Raw genomic sequence first — 24523 nt, 5'->3', positions numbered from 1 at the left:
CACCAATTTAGCATTGGAGGGCAGCGTGGAGGGTAAAAATCGTAGAGGGAGACCAAGAGATGAAAACACCAAGCAGATTCAGAAGGATGTAGGTTGCAGTAGGTACTGGGAGATGAAGAAGCTTGCACAGGATAGAGTAGCATGGAGAGCTGCATCAAACCAGTCTCAGGACTGAAGACCTCAACAACAACAACAATTGTATATTGGGCACAGAAATCCAGTATTCATTACAAACAAAAATTCTTGATTACCGATGCCGTGTAAAAGAATTTTAACGAAGATTGTGTAACTAAAAAAATAAAAATTATTTTTTCTGTCTTTTACTATTTTACGCCTCACGCAAATAGTCATAAAAGATGTATTTTCACTTAAAAGCTGGGTCTGACAGGATTTGAATTCATCCGCCCCCTCCCCCCCCCTCCCCCAAGAGAGCGAGCACTCTACCACAGAGCCACATTGTTTGTCGAAAAATATTAGACGTGATCGGAAAACTTAAAAAACGATTTTCTCGAGAATTTTTGAGAGTTGCATCGAACTTTTTGGGAGAGGTGTATTTGAGTTCTGAACTTCACAACACCAAACTACAAAAGTCCACTTGCGGTTTGCTCCCCTTGTGAGACAAATACAAAGTCGTGTGTGGCGCGACGCGTCTCTGACATTTCAAAACCCACTCGCTCTCTGTAACGCGAATCCCAGAAAACGTGACCATTCTGTGCTTGCTGCGGTTTAGGCGAATCTGGTATGGTATTGATGTTCGCTAGCCATCTAATGGCGGCGCATATAATGGGGAAACTGGATAATCGCTGATACTGGAAGAGCGCTAAAAACCTGAATAAAAATGTAAGAAAACCGAAGGTGTGCTACATGGCGGTGGAGTGTGCGAACGCTGAGAGCCAACTATCGTTAGTGGACTACCTCTATCCAGCAGCCACAAGTCAGTTGCAACAGGCTTGTTCAGAAATGTAGGTTTGTGCCTGACAAGGGAACATCCCCATCGCACCCCCCCCCCCCCCCCCCAGATTTAGTTATAAGTTGGCACAGTGGATAGGCCTTAAAAAACTGAGCACAGATCGATCGAGAAAACAGGAAGAAGTTGTGTGGAACTATGAAAAAATAAGCAAAATATACAAACTGGGTCGTCCATGCGTAAGATAGGCAACATTAAGGGCAATGTGAGGCGAGGAGCGCCCTGGTCCCGTGGTTAGCGTGAACAGCTGCAGAGCGAGAGGTCTTCAGTTCAAATCATCCCTCGACCGCAAATTTTAACTTTTTATTTTCAGTTTATGTGAAAAACTCTTATGTTTTCATCACTTTTTTTGGAGTGATTATTACATCCACAAGAAAACCTAAATCGGGCAAGGTAGAAGAATCTTTTCACCCATTCGCCAAGTGTACTAGTTAGGTGGGTCGACAACATATTCCTGTCATGTGACGCACATGCTATCACCAGTGTCGTATACAAAATATCAGACGTGTTTTCCTGTGGAGGAATCGGTTGACCTATGACCTTGCGATCAAATGTTTTCGGTTCCCATTGGAGAGGCACGTCCTTTCGTCAACTAATCACACGGTTTTGCGGTGCGGCCGCAAAACACAGACACTAAACTTATTACCGTGAGGCCGGCCGAAGTGGCCGCGCGGTTACAGGCGCTGCAGTCTGGAACCGCAGGACCGCTACGGTCGCAGGTTCGAATCCTGCCTCGGGCATGGATGTTTGTGATGTCCTTAGGATTAGTTAGGTTTAACTAGTTCTAAGTTCTAGGGGACTAATGACCTCAGCAGTTGAGTCCCATAGTGCTCAGAGCCATTTGAAGCCATTACCGTGAACAGAGACGTCAATGAACGAACGGACAGATCATAACTTTGCGAAAATAAAGAAAGCAAAATTTTCAGTCGAGGGCAGATTTGAACGAAGGATCTCTCGTTCCGCAGCTGATCACGCTAACCACGGGACCACGGCGCTCCTCGCCTCACATTTCCCTTAATGTTGCCTATCTTACGCATGGACGACCCAGTTTGTATATTTTGCTTATTTTTTCATAGTTCCACACAACTTCTTCCTGTTTTCTCGATTGATCTGTGTTCAGTTTTTCAAGGCCAATCCACTGTGCCAACTTATAACTAAATCTGAGGGGGGTGCGATGGGGATGTTCCCTTGTGAGTAGTATATCCCCAGGCAATCATGGAGCTAAATGACTGCTACTACTTCCTCTAAAAACGCTCAGGGGAAAGGTGGCCTCTTGAACAACGCAACAAAACTGTTCAGCTGGGCAGTTTGTAGAGAGAAAAATTATCTAGGAATGAGAAAAAGAGTGGTAGCGTAGAAGTGGGCAACTTAAGGACATTTTTGCAATATCTACTGTGACATTTAAATTCCACATATATGGAACTTTATAGCTTCAGTTTTGATAGGAATGTAGTTTTTATGTGCAGTTAGGTACTAGGAGTTTGGAATACACATTAATTATCACAAAGTTACCCGCCAGCTCAGGACAACAATGCTACATTAAGTCTAAGACACAGAAAGTAGGTGTAAGTTCATCTTCCACAATGATGGGCTGATCTAGTACTTTTTTCAGACGCCGAGTTATAAATATTTTACAAATTTGTCCAGTTTTATGAGTTTTGTTTTATTCATACATAGGAAATGATTTGTCACAAAGTTTAACAATTTGGCGAGATTTGTTTTTCTAGTTTTTGTGAAATCCAACTACCTGCCGGCCTAACCTCACTGGAGCGAAATAAGACTGAAAAAACGAAACTGCATTACATAAGCTAATTAAACAAAACTTTTACACAATTATTTACATATACATTCTGTGAAACCGTATGAGAAAAACACAGGTCACAAGGCAACCCAATATCCTCCAAGCACAGTAATTAGTTCAAGCTGTTAGACACTTACTTTCAAGTTCCGTGGTGTGAGAAAAAACAAAGTCAGTACACATTCAGTTCAATATTCTTGTAATAGTCTTAAGTGTCTCTCACTTCTCTGACTGCTGACTGTTTAGTCGCCACTGCTGCTTCCATGTTGGTTAGCACAGTGTCATGAAGGTTCATGGCGCTTCTTACCACTTAACATGTTCTGCAGTAGCTCCGACGGAAATTAACCAACATGATTAGAATCAATATCCTCTCCTGGCACCATGTATTTTAACTCCGACAGCAGGAGTATACCATATGTCACAGATACTTAATGATTTTGTATCACCACCCCCACGTGGGCACCACAACAGAATGTAGACAGAAAAGATGCCACTTCTCTTCCGTCAAATTCCACTTACCAGGTGTAACTTCCAACCTGAGCGAATGTAATTATTCTAAATATCAGGCAGCTAAATTATCTCCTTACGCCTGACTGACATGATCCAAGCGACACACAGATACACCCACACCCACACATACAAAACACAGAATACAATTGTTGATATAATCTTTGCTTTAAGCCGACCGGAGTGGCCGAGCGGTTCCAGGCACTCCAGTCCGGAACCGCGCTGCTGCTACGGTCGCAGATTCGAATCCTTCAGCCGGCCGAAGTGGCCGTGCGGTTAAAGGCGCTGCAGTCTGGAACCGCAAGACCGCTACGGTCGCAGGTTCGAATCCTGCCTCGGGCATGGATGTTTGTGATGTCCTTAGGTTAGTTAGGTTTAACTAGTTCTAAGTTGTAGGGGACTAATGACCTCAGCAGTTGAGTCCCATAGTGCTCAGAGCCATTTGAACCACCATTCGAATCCTGCCTCGGGCATGGATGTGTGTGCTGTCCTTAGGTTAGTTAGGTTTAAGTAGTTCTAAGTCTAAGGCACTGATGACCTCAGATGTTAAGTCCCATAGTGGTCAGAGCCATTTGAACCATTTGATCCAAAGAAACTGATATAGGCATAAAAATACAAAGATATGCAAACAGGCAGAATACGGCGCTGCAGTCTGCAACGCCTATATAAGACAACAAGTGTCTGGCGCAGTTGTTAGATCGATTAATACCGCCACAATGGCAGTTTATCAAAATTTAAGTGAGAATGAACGTGGTGCTACAGTTGGCGCATGAGCGATGGGACACCGTATCTCCGGGGTAGCGATGAAGTGGGAATATTCCCGTATGACCATTTCACGAATGTATCGTGAATATCAGGAATCCGGTAAAACCTCTGCTCTTCGACATCGCTGCGACTGGATAAAGATCATGCAAGAATGGGACCAACGACAACTGAAGAGAATCGTTCAACGTGATAGAACTGCAACCCTTCTGCAAATTGCTGCAGATTTGAATGCTGGTCCATCAAGAAGTGTCAGCGGGCGAAACATGCAACGAAACATCATCGATCTGCGCTTTTGGAGCCGAAGGCCCACTCGTGTACCCTTGATGACTGAACGACACAAAGCTTTACGTCTCGCCTGGGACAGTCAACACCGACTTTGGACTGTTGATGACTGGTAGCATGTTGCCTGGTCGGACGAGTCTCGTTTCAAATTGTATCGAGCGGATGGACGTGTACGGGTATGGAGAGAACCTCATGAATCCAAGGATCCTGCATGTCAGCAGGGGACCGTTCAAGCTGGTGGAGGCTCTGTAATGGTGTGCAGTTGAAGTGATGTGAGACCCCTGAAACGTCTCTGCCCAGGTGACAACTACGTAAGCATCTTGTATGATCACCTGCATCCGTTCATGTCCATTATGCATTCCGACGAACCTGAGCAATTCCAGCAGGACAATGCGACAGCCCACGCGTCCAGAACTGCTACAGGGTGGCTCCAGGAACACTTTTCTGAGTTTAAACACTTCCGCTGGCCACCAGACTACCCAGATATGAGCATTAGTGAGCATATCTGGGATACCTCGCATCGTGCTGTTTCACCCCGTCGTACTCTTACGATTTATGGACAGCTCGAGGGGGCCTTATACGATATCAGGCAGGTGTACCAGTTTCTTTGGCTCTTCGGTGTAAGTAACATAATTAATAGTAAGGAGCAAAAGTATTTCTGTGGGAGAATTTCTCAAACTCGTTTTCCGGTACAGAAAACAGAACAGAATAAACTCACTGACGTGCGTTCGCAGATCAGTACAGCAAAAGTTCAGATCGATCGCAATAGCGAAATGCCACTAACTTGTGAAGGTCTGATTCCTAACTGGAGTTAGATTAATGGTAATACTGGTTAGCACTTAGATGCCGTGGAAATAAATGTCACCTGTACATGCAATCTCTACATCTACTTCTACATGGTTACTCTGCAATTCACACTTAAGTGCCTAGAAGAGGGTTCATCGAACCATTTTCATACTACTTCTCTACCATTCCACTTTCGAATGGCGCGCAGGAAAAAGCAACACCTAAATCTTCCCGTTCGAGCTCTGATTTCTCTTATTTTATCATGATGATCATTTCTCCCTACCTAGGTCGGTGTCAACAAAATATTTTCGCATTCATAAGAGAAAGTTGGTGATAGAAATTTCGTAAATAGATCTCGCTGTAAAGAAAACCGCCTTTGTTTCAGTGACTGCCACCCCAAATCTTGTATCATATCAGTGACACTCTCACCCCTATTGCGCGATAACACGAAACGAGATACCCTCAACTTAAAGTGACTTTCAACCACACGAAAATCGTCTGTTACGCTTCAGCAGATCTAGTTTCCATTTTGTTTACCTGAGTAAATTATTATAGTCTTTACTCTCATTTGTAGCTCTCATAAACCGTATTTATGTAAATAAGTCACGTAACGTCAAGATGTGACAAAAGAAAGGAAGAAAATGTTACTCCACATACAAACCCTGAGGCAACATATAGTCACTCTGGTTGTATTATCTGACTTGAAGTTCTCACTGGAAGGAAAAATTAAGTGCTACTGATACAACTGACTTACGGATTAACACTCACTTACTTTTTTAAATAATTAATATCAATGTCTATGAAATTCGTCTCTGTTTATCTGCTATTAGGATAATGATTCTGTTGTTATGTGATATCAACAACGACGGAGTCGGGCTTGAAGTCACAGCAACTGCCGTGAAGGATGTACTTTGGATCCGACTCTCTGCTGTTCTCGAAAAATGTCTGTGCAGTTGAAGGATAATGGTGCGATTGTGTAAGCTGGAACTACAAGGAGCGTTTTGTACAAATTGGCCTACCAGAACGTCGATCCCGATCTACGCCCCAGATCACCCCAGGAAGGGAGTTGAAGTGGTTAAATTGGGGGAAATCCATACAGAACTTTTGAATTTTCAATGACTGACAACGGGTATTTACTAATAATTTATGCATTAGTACACATTTCATTAAATAAACTCATTTCCAAATGTTGATCTCGAACTTTTGTGGGTATGGTCCAAACGACTATCAAAACTTGTCTAAGAACAGCCAGTATGTGAGGAGTAGGGAATCGAAGTACCTTTATTACGACTATGCACGCCAAACTGTGACACATCTTACTTCAGTTACGGTCGGGGAGAGTTTTCATGGAAGGGTACAGGGAACCTGTACACTGTTGAAGGTTCTATGAATCAAAGACAGTACCTCAACGTGTTAAAAAAGAGACGTCTGTCTCCTGATAAGGAATTAACCTGTACACTGTTGAAGGTTCTATGAATCAAGGACAGTACCTCAACGTGTTAAAAAAGAGACGTCTGTCTCCTGATAAGGAATTGTTTAATGGTGAAGATTATGTTTTTATGCATGATGGTGCGCCATACATTAGGCTAAGTATGTGGGAAGATTTTTGGATGGAAATGTTGTTACTGTCCTCTCGTGACCTGAGAATAGCCCAGACATAAACCCAATCGAAAATCTGTCGACAGTAGTTAAGAAGAAAATAAGAATACGGAAGGTCACAGTAAAGGACGGTTTGATTGAATTCTCGAGACAAAACGTAGTTACATGAGCTACATATTCAAAACAGCTGTAAAATCTATTAGAAAGTGTGACTAAAAGAGCAGGGATATTAATAAAAGCTAAACGGATGCATACAAGCTGTTAAAACAATTGTAAACTGCTATACATTTAACTTAATTTTCAGTAAAAATTTGGCTTTCATCTACATCTACATCTACATTTATACTCCGCAAGCCACCCAGCGGTGTGTGGCGGAGGGCACTTTCAGTACCACTGTCATTACCTCCCTTTCCTGTTCCGGTCGCGAATGGTTCACGGGAAGAACGACTGCCGGAAAGCCTCCGTGCGCGCTCGAATCTCTCTAATTTTACATTCGTGATCTCCTCGGGAGGTATAAGTAGGGGGAAGCAATATACTCGATACCTCATCCAGAAACACACCCTCTCGAAACCTGTACAGCAAGCTACACCACGATGCAGAGCGCCTCTCTTGCAGAGTCTGCCACTTGAGTTTGCTAAACATCTCTGTAACGTTATCACGCTTACCAAATAACCCTGTGACGAAACGCGCCGCTCTTCTTTGGATCTTCTCTACTTCCTCTGTCAACCCGAACTGGTACGGATCCCACACTGATGAGCAATACTCAAGTATAGGTCGAACGAGTGTTTTGTAAGCGACCTCCTTTGTTGATGGACTACATTTTCTACGACTCTCCCAATGAATCTCAACCTGGCACCCGCCTTACCAACAATTAATTTTATATGCTCATTCCACTTCAAATCGTTCCGTACGCATACTCCCAGATATTTTACAGAAGTAACTGCTAACAGTGTTTGTTCCGCTATCATATAATCATACAATAAAGTATCTTTCCTTCTATGTATTCGCAATAGATTACATTTGTCTATGTTAAGGGTCAGTTGCCACTCCCTGCACCAAGTGCCTATCCGCTGCAGATCTTCCTGCATTTCGCTGCAATTTTCTAATGCTGCAACTTCTCTGTATACTACAGCATCATCCGCGAAAAGCCGCATGGAACTTCCGACACTATCTACTAGGTCATTTATATATATTGTGAAAAGCAATTGTCCCGTAACAGTCCGCTGTGGCACGCCAGACGTTTCTTTAACGTCTATAGACGTCCCTCCATTGAGAACAACATGCTCTGTTCTGTTTGCTAAAAACTCTTCAGTCCAGCCACACACCTGGTCTGATATTCCGTAGCCTCTTACTTTGTTTATCAGGCGACAGTGCGGTACTGTACCGAACGCAGCTTTACCACAATAATTTGCCCACCGCTGTGGGTCCCTTTTCCTATCAGCGGACATTAACCAGACGCCGATATGCATCATATCTGCGAGACACTCAAGCCCCTCTCATGAAGGACGTGTGCTTGGAACCGCTCCTATCAGTGTGGTTCCAGCACGATGTATGCCCAGCACGCTACCCACATGTTTCCAGGAAAGTTGTGGCCGTAATGTTTCCATACAGATGGATAGGACGGGGAGGTTTTTGAGTTGGCCAGCCTGGCCCACCTACGTGACGCCGTTAGACCTCCATCTCCGGAGCGCAGTGAAAAGGTGTGTGTACCACGAACCTCCATCGCCAAAAGAGGTTACGCAACAAAGTGTTACCGCTGCGTGTACGTGAATATCTGTGGAAACACTACAATCTGTGCAAAGCTCACATGTTCACCGTCTCCACAACTGTACCGATGCAAATGGCAGGCTTTTCGAACATCTGTCGAGGTGACGCAGGTTCACCGGACGTGACGTTACCCGTTATTTGTAATCGCGTTTTCCATGCTAGATGTCATGCACAACCTTGATGTATATGTGGGCAGTATTCCACTAATAAGAACCATGTCTCATCAATAAATTATACATCTAGTTTTCATTTGTGTAGAAAAAACGTACATGTGCCATTTACATAAACGTAGCACTGTATTGAAAGTGGCGTTTGTTCACTTTTATGGTCTGTACATTGCTCCCCATTTTGTGAGCCCCTGAGAGCAGACTGCAGAACAGTGCAGCCAACTCTTGCTGTGCGTATTACGGCAGAAATTGCGGTGCCGTTGCCACCACGTATAAGATTTATAACAGTTAAAACCAAGTCTGCCATCACTAAATATTTTGTGTTAGCAGAAGAGCCAACACCGTGTTACGAGTGGAGGCCGAAATGCACGCGTTTTAGCTCAAGCAGGCTAGCGTGAGGAGGGAAGAACTATACTGACGTGAGGTCTGGAACATGACAAGGAATTAGAATTCAGAAAGCGGACGTAATTAGCTTGATACTTAACTTTAATCCATTAACGATGAACGTCGCTCGCTGACGGTACATGATTCACAGTATTATCTGTTCAGAATACATTCATAGTAACTGAATATGGCGCCTTGCTAGGTCGTAGCAAATGACGTAGCTGAAGGCTATGCTAAAGTGTCGTCTCTGCAAATGAGAGCGTATCTAGACAGTGAACCATCGCTAGCAAAGTCGGCTGTACAACTGGGGCGAGTGCTAGGGAGTCTCTCTGGACTAGACCTGCCGTGTGGCGGCGCTCGGTCTGCAATCACTGATAGTGGAGACACGCGGGTCCGACGTATACTAACGGACCGCGGCCGATTTAAAGACTACCACCTAGCAAGTGTGGTGTCTGGCGGTGACACTACAAAATACACCTCAGGTTTTCATCTCTGTAGAAAGAAACATACGTGTACCATTTAAAAGATCATACATTGTGTTGAAAGTGGTGTTGGTTGATCTTTACGAATTATGCATTCCAGCCCACTGTGTGAGCCCCTGGCATACTGTAGGTACATCACTGCCAATTGCATTTTTCATAGTTAGTTTCACTTCCGAAATACACTGATGGACCAGAACATCATGACGCCTGACCTACTACCGATGTAAACCCGTCCAGGCGATAGCAGAGTCACCTGGCGAGGAATGACTGTTAGTCAGACACACGCACGGTGAATGTAGTATTAGTGAGCGTGCTGTCCGCGTGTAGGATGGGGAAGGCGCGCGATCTACCTGAGTTTGACCGAGGGCAGATTGTGATGGCCCGGAGGCTCGGCACGAGTGTTTCCGAAACTGCACGACTTGCATGGTGTTCGAGGAGTTCTGTGGTGATTCTCTTCAATACGTGGTGAAACGAAGATGAAACCACGTTCAGACGTTTTGGGATAGACTGGTAAAATAGAACAGGCGGCGAACTGTGGCGGAGCTGCCATCAGACTTCAGTGCTGGGAAAAGTACGTTTCTGAACACACAGCGCAGTCAACACTCCTAATGATGGGCCTCCGCAGTCGACGATCCATGTAAGCGCCAATTTTAACATCACGACATTGGCAGCTACGACTGGAATGGGTTCGTGACCATCGCCACTGGACATTGACGCAGTGGCAGAGCGTTGTATGGTCTGATGAATCCCAACACCTTCTTCATCACGCCGATGGGATGGAGCGAATCCGTCGTCTTCCAGAGGTATAGCTCCTTGACACCTGTACTGCAAGATGGAGACAAGTTGACGGCAGCTCTCAATAGATGATCATTTCTGACCACTAGATTGGAAAACGAGCGCCGAAAGCAGCCACTACCCCGTTTCAAACTGGTTTCTGCCCGATCTTAGTGATACACTATGTGATCAAAAGTATCCGGACACCCCCAAAAACATACGTTTTTCATATCTGGGTGCATTGTGCTGCCATCTACTGCCAGGTACTCCATATCAGCGACTTTAATAGTTATTAGACATAGTGAGAGAGCAGAATGCGACGCTCCGCGGAACTCACGGACTTCGAAAGTGGTCAGGTGATTGGGTGTCACTTGTGTCATACGTTTGTAAGCGAGATTTCCACACTCCTGAACATCCATAGGTCCACTGTTTCCGATTTGATAGTGAAGTGGAAACGTGAAGGGACACGTTCAGCAGAAAAGCGTACAGGCCGACCTCGTCTGTTGACTGACAGAGACCGCCGACAGTTGAAGAGGGTCGTAATGTCTAATAGGGAGACATATATCCAGACCATCACACAGGAATTCCAAACTGCATCAGGATCCACCGTAAGTACTATGACAGGTAGGCGGGCGGTGAGAAAACTTGGATTTCACGGTCGAGCGGCTGCTCATAAGCTACTCACTACGCCGGTAAATGCCAAACGACGCCCCGCTTGTTGTATGGAGCGTAAACATTGGACAGTGGATAAACGTTGTGTGGAGTGACGAATCACGGTACACAATGTGTCGATCCGATGGCACGGTGTGGTTGTAGCGAATGACCGGTGAACGTCATCTTTCAACGTGTGTAGTCCCAAAAGTAAAATTCGGAGGCGGTGGTATTATTGGGTGGTCGTGTTTTTCATGGAGGGGGATTGCACCCTTATTGTTTTGCTTGGCAATATCAAAGTACAGGCCTACACTGATGTTTTAAGCACCTTGCTTCCAGCTGTTCAAGAGCGATTTTGGAATGGCGATTGAATCTTTCAGCACATGCACTGCCTGTAGCGGAGTGGTTACACGACAATAACATCCCTGTAATGGACTGGCCTACTCAGAGTCCTGACCTGAATCGTATAGAACACCTTTGCGCTGTTTTGGAACGCCGACTTCGTGGCAGGCCTCACCGACCGACATCTATACCTCTCCTCAGTGCAGCATTCCGTGAAGAATGGGCTGCCATTCCCCAAGAGACCGTCCAGCACCTGGATGGACGTATGGCTGCGAGAGTGGAAGCAGTCATCAACACAATATTGATTCGAGCATTACCGATGGAGGGCGCCACGAACTTGTAAGTCATTTTCATACTTTTGATCATGTAGAGTATCTCCTCCGCAAGCAGTATCAGACAACGGTCTAAAGCCAGAAAAGATAAAGACAGAAACACAGCGCTTCAAGTTTACACCGGGAAGAAACGAATTTACTATGTTCTATTAGACTACGCCAAGTGCAGTCTCCTTCGTGAACGATAACTTCTGCTAGCTAGTGGCCCTACGGCCATCTATCCAGCCAATTGTTACCGATAATGAGTGCGGCCACTAAACTGCCGGCCTCGCCTATAAGACGTGCAAACGACTGTTCCGGTCCTCAGGCCCGCACAATGGGGACTTGTCAACTTTTCTTTGCCACTAACTGCCGACTTTCGAAATACACACCATAACAGCACCTTCTGCAGACAGCGTTCGAAACAGCTCCCTAAAATTACACAGTGAGGCAAAAAAAAAATGTCACACGACGACGGAATTATTCCCAATGGCACGTAAATCGGTATATGTAATGTACATGTACAGACAAACAAATGTTTGCAATTTCGGAAATACTGGATGATTTATTGAAGAGAAAGAGCTTCGCAAATTAAAGAATCCATAATAACGCGTTGGTCCACTTCTGGCCCTAATACAAACGGTTATTCAGCTTGGCATTCGTTGACAGAGTTGTTGGATGTCATCATTACATATGTAATGCCATATTCTGTCCAACTGGCGCGTTAGAGCGTCAAACTCCCGAGATCGTTGGAAGGTCCTGCACATAATGCTCGAAACGCTCTCAATTGGGAACAGATCGACCTACTTTGCTGGCCAATGTAGAGTTTGGCAGCCACAAAGACAAGTAGTAGAAACTCTCGCCGCGTGTGGGAATGCATTATCTAGCTGAAATGCAAGTCCAGAGGGGCTTGCCATGAAGGGCAACAAAACGAGGTGTCAAGTATAGACGACGTATCGCTGCGCTCTAAGCGGGCCACAGATGAAAACCAAAGGGGTCCTGCTATGAATAGAAATGGTACCCCAGGCCATCACTCCGGGCTGTTGGGATGAATGGCGGGCGACAGTCAGGTTGGTATTCTATCACTCCGGGCTGTCGGGATGAATGGTGGGCGACAGTCAGGTTGGTATTCTGTCACTCCGGGCTGTCGGGATGAATGGCAGGCGACAGTCAGGTTGGTATTCTGTCACTCCGGGCTGTTGGGATGAATGGCGGGCGACAGTCAGGTTGGTATTCTATCACTCCGGGCTGTCGGGATGAATGGTGGGCGACAGTCAGGTTGGTATTCTGTCACTCCGGGCTGTCGGGATGGATGGTGGGCGACAGTCAGGTTGGTAGTCTGTCACTCCGGGCCGTCGGGATGAATTGCGGGCGACAGTCAGGTTGGTATTCTATCACTCCAGGCTGTCGGGATGAATGGCGGGCGACAGTCAGGTTGGTAGTCTGTCACTCCGGGCCGTCGGGATGAATTGCGGGCGACAGTCAGGTTGGTATTCTATCACTCCAGGCTGTCAGGATGAATGGCGGGCGACAGTCAGGTTGGTATTCTATCTCTCCAGGTTGTCGGGATGAATGGCGGGCGACAGTCAGGTTGGTATTCTGTCACTCCGGGCTGTCAGGATGAATGGTGGGCGACAGCCAGTTTGGTATTCTGTCACTCCGGGCTGTCGGGATGAATGGTGGGCGACAGTCAGGTTGGTGTCCCATCACTACGCGGGGCGTCCCCAGACACGTCTTTGGCCTGGAATGTCATTGACGGCAGTACAAGTGTCTTCATCGATAAATCCCACATCGAACTGATGCCCAATCACCAGTAAAGACGTCTGGAGACGCCCCAGACAGCGGTGGGGTACCAGTCGTCCGCGTTACAGTTCAGCAAACTGGAGTGATGGTCTGGGGTGCCACTTCATTTCATAGCAGGTGCTGGCTGTCATCTGCAACCAGCATAGAGCACAGCGTTACGTCGACGATATTCCATGCCTCGTTTGGTTGTCCTTAATGGCAAGCCATCCTGAGCACACGTTTAAGCAAGATAATACTCGCTGACACGCGCGAGAGAGTCTCTACTGCTTGTATTAGTGCTTATCAAACCCTACCTTGAATAATAAGGTCGTCGGATCTATACTCTGCTGAGAGCGTTTTTAGGCTTATGGGCAGGGCTATCGAACCACCTCGGGACATTGACGACCTAACGCGCCAGCTGGGCAGCATTTGGTACGATATCCCTCAGAAGGGCATCCAACAAATTTACCAATCAATGCCAAGCCGAATACCAACTTGCATAAGAACCAGAGGTGGACCAATGGATTAGTCAGTTGCTGAGTTTCTGAAGCTCTTTCTCTCGGATAAATAATCCAGTTTTCTGAAATTGTAATCATTTCTTTGTATATGTACATAACATCCCTTATTGACCTTATAATTATATTTTCCCAGAGACATTTAAGTATCACCTTTATCTAAGACAATGATGGAAGCTGAAGAAATGATTTAAAATTCATGCTACAACCAGGACTCGAATATGAGCCTGCCGTCTTACGAAACAGAAATTCTGACCATTACAGCAATACAGTCAACACCGCTGTACGAACTTCCGTGCCCTTCACAACACAAACTTCAATTCATATCAGTGTAGGGGGACAATAAGCTGGAGATATGAATTGAAGTTTGTGTTGGGGAGGGCATACGACTTGGATAGTTTGTACAGCGATGTTGACTGTAGTGCTGCGGTGGTGTAATGCTTAGCATTTCTGCCTAGTAAGCAAGAAGACCTGGGTTTGCGTCCCGAGCGTGGTTTCTTCAGCTTCCATCATTATCGTAAGATTTCAGTCCCATTGAGGTAATTCCTTCTTGATGTGCTGTTTTTTGTGTTAGAGAGTACTGACATTTAGTCCTTACAGCCAAAACAGAATTATGGCTTTATCATTGCATGTTTCCTGCTGACGCTAAGGCCGGTATTACACTACCAAATTTCTTTGTCAAAGATTTGATGAAAGATGTAATCAAATATTCGTCAAATATATTTGAGAAAGATCTTTGGCGTGGCGCTAAAAAGGGGTATTACACTGTCATCATATTTTTCGTCAAAGTTCAAGACAGCTGACAACAACAACTTGTTGTCAACAGCAGTTGCATGTACCACAATTGTACTGTGTGCACATGCGGAAGAGCAGCGGGAAAAAAAAGGAAACGTACCTGGGTGAAGCACTGGGTTTTACGACGACATGCTACGGCCGCAGGTTCTAATCCTGCCTCGGGCATGGATGTGTGTGATGTCCTTACGTTAGTTAGGTTTAAGTAGTTCTAAGTTCTAGGGGACCGATGACCACAAGCCGGCCGCGGTGGCCGTGCGGTTCTAGGCGCTCCAGTCCGGAGCCGCGCTGCTGCTACGGTCGCAGGTTCGAATCCTGCCTCGGGCATGGGTGTGTGTGATGTCATTAGGTTAGTTAGGTTTAAGTAGTTCTAAGTTCTAGGGGACTAATGACCACAGCAGTTGAGTCCCATAGTGCTCAGAGCCATTTGAACCATTTTGAACTGATGACCACACATGTTAAGTCCCATAGTGCTCAGAGCCATTTGAACCATTTTTTTTACGACGACACGATAAAAGCGTTCAACAAACCTTGTTACGTGAGCTTATAATGGAGGACGTCAAGTCGTATATTTAAAATACTTAAGAATGGATGAGCATACATTTCAGTATGTGCTCAGTGAAGTGTATCCTCATATCACAAAGCACAATACTCACTTAAGAACTGTTGCCGGGCGGGGTGGCTGAGCGGTTCTAGGCGCAACAGTCTGGAACTGCGAGACCGCTACGGCCGCAGGTTCGAATCCTGCCTCGGGCATGGATGTGTGTGATGTACTCAGTTAGGTTTAACTAGTTCTAAGTTCTAGGGGACTAATGACCACAGCAGTTAAGTCCCATAGTGCTCAGAGCCATTTTGTAACTGCTATATTTGCAGAAGACAGGCCCACTGTAACACTCCGATTTCTTGCTACAGGAGAGGGCTAGGTTAGGTCTCCAATCTTCTTAATCTATTTTTGCATTCGGGGTGCCTCACGTTGCAAAGCGCCTCATCAGCTTTATACATCTCTATTAATTTTGTAGTTGTCGGTATAACCAATTGTATTTACCGGCAATGTTTATAAACGCTGCAGCGATGCTAGTGCTCCACGTGGTAACATGTCACATTACAGTGAACAGAAGACAAGCGACTTCTTTGATCAAATATACAGCGATGCCCTAGATTTGATCAAATATTTGACGACATTTGACAAAGTTCCCTATTACACCATCAAATTTCTTTGACAAAGATATTTGACAAAGATATTGGACAAAGAAATTTGATAGTGTAATACCGGTCTAACTGCAGTTGCCGTCAGGTGCTACGGACGCCTCCCATCCTGGGAAAGTCACTCGCTCTTGAGCTTGATCCGGAGCCCTCCCCGCAACCCACTGAGGAGTATCAGGTACAGACTTACCCATTGCTTTCAGGCTGCAGAGGGCCTCATTATCCTAGACACCAGAATGCTGGCTGCTACAGCCACGGGACGAAGTCACAGGCGCGGCGAGAAAATGGTGTGTTACAAACGCACAGAACATTTTTACATCATTACAGCTTGCAGGACAGATTCACTTAATTAATAATGTATGTTTCCTAATCATTGACGACAGTTTAAAATTTCTTACTTGGCAGTTGGTTGTGTATCTTCATCAGTGTCACACCGACAGGTTCCTGGCCTAGAAAGGTTCTCCGGAAGTTTCCAAACGGGGCGGTAGGTTCGGCGTACGGCACCCCCTTGCGCTTCCAGTAACTATAGGCACTGGAGAACCACAAGTAGAGTGCGAGCACGGCCGCCGATAAGACGACGACCAACTCGGCGATCCACGAGTCCAGGAGCAGCGCCATCTGCAGTCTGGAAAAAGGAAATAGGGAAACGGCGTCAGCATCCGGTGGAATGCCAGGAAAAGCTCAAATGGATATGGAAACCTGTTACCAGTAAAAGAGATTTAATCTTTAATTTCAACCCCGTCTATAGATTGTCTTAACTATGATTCACACCTAATGACATGCTCACAACAAAGCTGAATCACCCGAATCTACGGATATACTCTCGCAAGCAGGAAAATAAACAAAAATCAACTCTCCGTGTGTTCCAAGCTGAACCGCCTCCTGCGAAACTGCTTCATTCTCGAGGCTCGCGTGAAAACGACTACTTATTCCAATGGTTACACTGGATTTTCCTACGAAAAATGGCGTCATCCTTCATGAACAGAATTCTGTTTGTAAGCCAGTCGATTGCATTGGTCACCAAATGACTTTTATTTACCTTACCTGCTATATTTCGACATTTTAAGGTTATTTTGTGGCTGCTGAATCCAAATATGACATGTCTTATCTAATTCGCTCTAATTTTGAGGTGTGGTATATCATTCGTTAGGTATTGTGTCTAGGTGCGGACATATGGCAGCAATGTGTTTTCTGTCTATATACTTGTAAGCACTGACATTTTTGTCATTTAAAGTGTATGTCATTCTCTACTACATTGTTGATTACAAAATACACACACACACACACACACACACACATATATATATATACGGGGTGAGTCACCTAACATTACCGCTGGATATATTTCGTAAACCCCATCAAATAATGACGAATCGATTCCACAGACCGAACGTGAAGAGAGGGGCTAGTGTAATTGTTTAATACAAACCATACAAAAATGCACGGAAGTATGTTTTTTTACACAAACCTACGTTTTTTTAAATGTAACCCCGTTAGTTTTGTTAGCACATCTGAACATATAAACAAATACGTAATCAGTGCCGTTTGTTGCATTGTTAAATGTTAATTACATCCGGAGATATTGTAATCTAAAGTTGACGATTGAGTACCACTCCTCCGCTGTTCGATCGTGTGTATCGGAGAGCACCGAATTACGTAGGGATCCAAAAGTAACGGTGATGGACCTTAGGTACAGAAGAGACTGGAACAGCACATTACGTCCACATGCTAACACCTTTTTATTGGTCTTTTTCACTGACGCACATGTACATTACCATGAGAGGTGAGGTACACGTACACACATGGTTTCCGTTTTCAATTACGGAGTGGAATAGAGTGTGTCCCGACTTGGCAGGCCAATAGATGTTCAATGTGGTGGCCATCATTTGCTGCACACAATTGCAATCTCTGGAGTAATGAATATCGTACACGCCGCAGTACATCTGGTGTAATGTCGCCGCAGGCTGCCACAATACGTTGTTTCATATCTTCTGTGGTTTTAGGCATATCACGGTACACATTCTCCTTTAACGTACCCCACAGAAAGAAGTCCAGAGGTGTAAGATCAGGAGAACGGGCTGGCCAATTTATGCGTCCCCCACGTCCGATGAAACGCCCGTCGAACATCCTGTCAAGGGTCAGCCTAGTGTTAATTGCGGAATGTGCAGGTGCACCATCATGCCGATACCACATACGTCGATGCGTTTCCAGTGGGACATTTTCGAGCAACGTTGGCGGATCATTCTGTAGAAACGCGATGTATGTTGCAGCTGTTTGGGCCCCTGCAATGAAGAGAGGACCAATGAGGTGGTCGCCAATGATTCCGCACCATACATTTACAGTCCACGGTCGCTGTCGCTCTACCTGTCTGAGCCAGCGAGGATTGTCCACGGACCAGTAATGCATGTTCCGTAGGTTCACTGCCCCGTGGTTTGTGAAACCCGCTTCATCGGTAAACAGGTAGAACCGCAACGCATTCTCTGTTAATGCCCATTGACAGAATTGCACTCGATGATTAAAGTCATCACCACGTAATTGCTGAAGTAGCGACACATGAAACGGGTGAAAGCGGTGACGATACAGTATGCGCATGACACTACTTTGACCCAGTCCACCGGCTCTCGCAATGTCCCGTGTACTCATGTGTGAGTTCATGGCAACAGCAGCTAACACACCAACTGCACCTGCTTCTCCTGTGACGGGCCTGTTACGGATCCGTTTGCGTGCTACGACCATACCTGTAGCATACTGTTGGCGGTAGATGTTTTGCAATGTGCGGCACGTTGGATGCTCTCTGTCCGGGTACTGTTCTGCATACACCCTGCAGGCTTCAGCTGCATTTCGTCGACACTCGCCATAGATGAGTATCATCTCCGCCTTTTCAGAGTTCGAATACACCATGGTCACAGTTCCTACAACACTAAACTATCACAGACGTCTGGTAACACGGTGTACTACAGTTGGTCTGCGTGCGGAGACGAATGCAGAATAACAACAGCAGCAAGCGCTACATGCGGACACTGCGACAGCTAGACCAAATCACAACAGTGCACTACAGCCACACTCGTAAACACGGTCGTCATCGTAAACATGTCCCTGCAGATGCTGCTCACCGAATGTGAAACGCAACTGAACGTCGGAGGTTTCAAGCGTCAACTTTAGGTTACAATATCTCCGGATGTAATTAACATTTTACAATGCAACAAACGGCACTGATTACGTATTTGTTTATATGTTCAGATGTGCTAACAAAACTAACGTGGTTCCATTTAAAAAAACGTAGGTTTGTGTTAAAAAACATACTTCCGTGCATTTTTGTATGGTTTGTATTAAACAATTACACTAGCCCCTCTCCTCACGTTCGGTCTGTGGAATCGGTTCGTCAGTATTTGATGTGGTTTACGAAATATATCCAGCGGTAACGTTAGGTGACTCACCCTGTATATATATATATATATATATATATATATATATATATATATATATATATATATATATATCAACTCGTATTTTTTACTATGTACAGATGTGCAGATAAAAAATGAGTTCGTCCCGCGGAGCTTACGTAAGCCACCCAAATCGCTTCTGTTAGATCTCCTGGCGCCCTTCGTAAGCAAATTTCTGTTCCGACAATTTCCGATATTAAATTTCAAATGTTCGAATGTGTGTGAAATCTTATGGGACTTAAGTGCTGAGGTCATCAGTCCCTAAGCTTACACCTAAGCAAAATAGTAACATGATAATGGCTTCTTAAGGGTCTGTCAAGCTTTAACTAAAAGGGAATAAACCTTTCAGTGACGGGGAAGTAGTTAAAGAAGCAATGATTAGTACCGCTCACTCTTTGTTCGATGTTTACGAAGATAAATCTGCGCTTATGTCTTCTGCAAAAAGGACTTCAGTTGTCTTAGCATAATGCTGATAGACGTGTCGAACATGTCTACAAAAATTTACAATCTTAATTATATCAGTTCCTGCAATCCTGTGAAGTACCAACATTAGTGGGGAACGCACTTTACAGATTTCGTTTGAGCGCATGCAAAAGGGTACATTTTTTAAAGGAGAATATCTTGAGATACAATAACACGATATGTACAATACGTTTTGTTCTTTCATTGTTTTTGTAAATGAATGAAAGACAGCCCTCGCCTTAGTGTATTTTGTAAAAACGAACAGATTGTACACACTGCAACTAGGACTTAAAGCGTTCTCATCCGCAAATTTCTTTTACACTGGATAAGGCAGAACTCGCTACGTTCTATATCTACTGGAACTGTGTGGACATCACACGACGTTGTTATTCAAGTGCATCGTATTTCCAGCTGAGCAGCACTTTTGAAAACGACCATTTGTTCTTTTCTAAACCAGACCTCATCTGTCTTTCCGTTCGTCTATTATGCTTCAAAGTATTCGACAGTTACTGTTTTCTCTTTGAACTGTATAAGATCTTCTTTCCAATTCAGCAAAACAACGGCCATTACCTTCCTGTTGCCCAAATTGATTTTTTCCTGCTTTCTAACGGCCGACCACCGCCTTGTGTGCAGTGCTTTTTTTGGGAGCTCAGGTCACATTCAGCTAAAAGTATAGTTGCTCAAAATTTGTGGTATTCCTTTTAAAACAGTGCACACGACGCTGAGACATTCCTTCTCGCATTTCCTTGTGGTTAGCATTCAACAGAAACATCACTCATTCGGCACAATTCTTTTGCACAGGTAGATTTAGGTGCAGAATGCACCGCGAAATTTGTTCTGTTTCTTCAGTTTCATATGTTTAATACACCCTTGACTGTCTACTGGCCATTAAAATGTTGCGCATTTCCTCTCCGGTTTTCACCTGAATTTCTATTATTTGTACGTCCTGCACTTGGACTATCTCCAAACTATGAAGGGTCTCACTTAAATTCAGCCACCTGTTTCTTCGCTACGAAAACGGGGGAGCAGATTGTTGGTAAAATATTGGCCATTAACAATTCAAACAAAGATTTGTATTACTCCACTAAATTACGGTTTACCGAAACACACACGAAATGAGTAATTGAAAATACCACATAAATAAAGTTGTTCCGTAGATCAATATTTGCTTGACCTAGATAAAAGAAAGCTGCTTTTGATGTTACCTCCGTTTAAATAATATGGTGGGAACTTTTAATTTTGCTCGTGTGTCTGTAAGTATTTACTCATAATTTCAAAACACACTGTGAAAACTGACCGAAGAAGCGTGATATGTAAAAGTGAAACATAATAAGGTAACTAAAAATAGTGAAATATGTCATTCTGCAGCCGCGCGGAATTAGCCGAGCGGTCTAAGCGCTGCAGTCGTGGACTATGCTGCTGGTCCCGGCGGAGGTTCGAGTCCTCCCTCGGGCATGGATGTGTGTGTTTGTCCTCAGGATAATTTAGGTTAAGTAGTGTGCAAGCTTAGGGACTGATGACCATAGCAGTTAAGTGTCATAAAATTTCACACACATTTGAGGATTTTTTTGTCATTCTGCTAAACGTCATTGGAATAAAAGTTAGAATAGAACTGGTAGCCCTTCCGTGTCGCATTGTCCCTCACATACCAAGCATGATGAGCCATCATCAGTAAGTCGAAAACTACAGACTCTCTCACATGCACATCTACACAGCAGGCGATATCAAAGTGGGCGAGGAATCCGCACATGATAAGCGTGATAAAGAGAACCACGGCGCAAAGGCCTATCTGGTGAATACTGCTGATAGTGCATGAAATGTTCTTCCTGCTGATGTTATCTGAAAGGCGTCACGAAATATGTATACATGATTGTAAGAGTGTTCGCTGTTTTAGCCATACTGATGTGCACCTACCAGCTTTTATAAGCCGGAACATTAGACTGTATATACGTGTTCGGTTAGTTATGTTACGCTAAATAACTGCAGTTGCTTAAGGCTCGATTCAGAAATAGGCATGCGATGGCATTCCACGTGTATCGCCACAGTGCTACCATCGCACAATTTGTGGACCGCAGCAAATATAGGAATTCGGTGCTACATAGGTCTCTTGTCAATGGTACGAAGCTGTCTGTGAGAAACGTACAAAACCTTCTCGAAAACTGTCATGTTTATCGTGGACGACGTTATTCGTGACTGGATGCAGAGTAGACACGCAATTAATGGCTGGCCATCAGCTGTGGAATTACTCCTTTAGAACAAAAATATGTGGATGAACAGAAATTTAAAGTTAATGAGTATGAGACGGAGAGGGGGAAAATCTGTACGGTTATGTTTCAGACATGGCGTCCGTTTTGGAATCAGCCATCTTTGATGCAACTCGTAATTTTTCATGGAAAGGGGGTCATGTGACATATGGGAAATGTGGCCAGTAACACGATTTGAGCATGGCTTTAGTCATTCTAGAATTGTGACTGATATTTCTTTCGTTAGAGGTGACGTGAAAGTTAGTGGCGTTCACACAAGCCTTATGCACTGAGACGATACACGTATCAGGACAGAAGAGAGCCCGTGTTATCTCAGAGGATTTCGAACAGTGCCAACTTCACAGGCCGACCACATACTCACACTGCCATGGTGAAAACTTGACGCGACGCATCGTGAAACTGGCAGAGACACGTGGAAAGCTGGGACGATCGGAAGCGGCTACGGATGAAGCCTCATCAGCCGTCGTCTTGGACAATTCAACGAGAGTCCAGAGCGCCGTACTGGCCCCCTCTTGCAGGAAACTTGGCTAAAGTGGCGAGGAATGTGTTAAGCGGATAACAACTCGAAGATGAATGAAACTGTGCCCTGATGAGAGACACCTTTTATTGTCTCGTGTAATTCTACACTCCTGGAAATTGAAATAAGAACACCGTGAATTCATTGTCCCAGGAAGGGGAAACTTTATTGACACATTCCTGGGGTCAGATACATCACATGATCACACTGACAGAACCACAGGCACATAGACACAGGCAACAGAGCATGCACAATGTCGGCACTAGTACAGTGTATATCCACATTTCGCAGCAATGCAGGCTGCTATTCTCCCATGGAGACGATCGTAGAGATCCTGGATGTAGTCCTGTGGAACGGCTTGCCATGCCATTTCCACCTGGCGCCTCAGTTGGACCAGCGTTCGTGCTGGACGTGCAGACCGCGTGACACGACGCTTCATCCAGTCCCAAACATGCTCAATGGGGGACAGATCCGGAGATCTTGCTGGCCAGGGTACTTGACTTACACCTTCTAGAGCACGTTGGGTGGCACGGGATACATGCGGACGTGCATTGTCCTGTTGGAACAGCAAGTTCTCTTGCCGGTCTAGGAATGGTAGAACGATGGGTTCGATGACGGTTTGGATGTACCGTGCACTATTCAGTGTCCTCTCGACGATCACCAGTGGTGTACGGCCAGTGTAGGAGATCGCTCCCCACACCATAATGCCGGGTGTTGGCCCTGTGTGCCTCGGTCGTATGCAGTCCTGATTGTGGCGCTCACCTGCACGGCGCCAAACACGCATACGACCATCATTGGCACCAAGGCAGAAGCGACTCTCATCGCTGAAGACGACACGTCTCCATTCGTCCCTCCATTCACGCCTGTCGCGACACCACTGGAGGCGGGCAGCACGATGTTGGGGCGTGAGCGGAAGACGGCCTAACTGTGTGCGGGACCGTAGCCCAGCTTCATGGATACGGTTGCGAATGGTCCTCGCCGATACCCCAGGAGCAACAGTGTCCCTAATTTGCTGGGAAGTGGCGGTGCGGTCCCCTACGGCACTGCGTAGGATCCTACGGTCTTGGCGTGCATCCGTGCGTCGCTGCGGTCCGGTCCCAGGTCGACGGGCACGTGCACCTTCCGCCGACCACTGGCGACAACATCGATGTACTGTGGAGACCTCACGCCCCACGTGTTGAGCAATTCGGCGGTACGTCCACCCGGCCTCCCGCATGCCCACTATACGCCCTCGCTCAAAGTCCGTCAACTGCACATACGGTTCACGTCCACGCTGTCGCGGCATGCTACCAGTGTTAAAGACTGCGATGGAGCTCCGTATGCCACGGCAAACTGGCTGACACTGACGGCGGCGGTGCACAAATGCTGCGCAGCTAGCGCCATTCGACGGCCAACACCGCGGTTCCTGGTGTGTCCGCCGTGCCGTGCGTGTGATCATTGCTTGTACAGCCCTCTCGCAGTGTCCGGAGCAAGTATGGTGGGTCTGACACACCGGTGTCAATGTGTTCTTTTTTCCATTTCCAGGAGTGTATATCTGAATTGACATGTTACATGGCGCCCTTTCTGTTTGAAAATTAGCCCTTACCTTCGAGATGGTGGCGTACAAAGCCACCACCATGACGGTAACCTCGCCTCACAGGTTTTCTAAAAAGGTGGTTCTGCACCTAAGCATAACACCGTACATTTAAGATGCCAGTTCGCTATATTTGTGGATCCTTACTTCATAACGATTATCCCAAGGAGTCCCACATGAGCCGGCCGCTGTGGCCGAGCGGTTCTAGGAGCTTAAGTCCGGAACCGCGCTGCTTCTACGGTCGCAGGTTCGAATCCTGCCTCGGGCATGGACGTGTGTGATTATGTCCGTAGGTTAGTTAGGTTTAAGTACTTCTAAGTCTAGGAGACTGATGACCTCAGAAGTTAAGTCACATAGTGCCTAGAGGCATGTCCCACATGAATTCAC

At 45.6% G+C, this 24523-nt stretch overlaps 1 protein-coding gene across 2 annotated transcripts in view; it reads right to left on the bottom strand.

Moving 5' to 3' along the window:
- Positions 1-24523, bottom strand: part of LOC126262817 (cytochrome P450 6k1-like) — a 197334-nt gene that overhangs the window by 53924 nt on the left and 118887 nt on the right. The window contains exon 3 of one of the 2 annotated variants that reach the window (XM_049959663.1): positions 16273-16420. In XM_049959663.1, coding sequence (XP_049815620.1) covers positions 16273-16420 — 148 coding nt within the window. Of the gene's footprint in view, positions 1-16272; positions 16500-24523 lie in introns of both variants that reach the window. The other variant, XM_049959662.1, reaches the window with a different exon arrangement.

The sequence above is a fragment of the Schistocerca nitens genome, chromosome 6, assembly GCF_023898315.1.
Source record: "Schistocerca nitens isolate TAMUIC-IGC-003100 chromosome 6, iqSchNite1.1, whole genome shotgun sequence".
Taxonomy (NCBI): domain Eukaryota; kingdom Metazoa; phylum Arthropoda; class Insecta; order Orthoptera; family Acrididae; genus Schistocerca; species Schistocerca nitens.
Note: the sequence above shows the minus strand (reverse complement) of the source record. Positions and strands in the feature narration are given on the sequence as shown.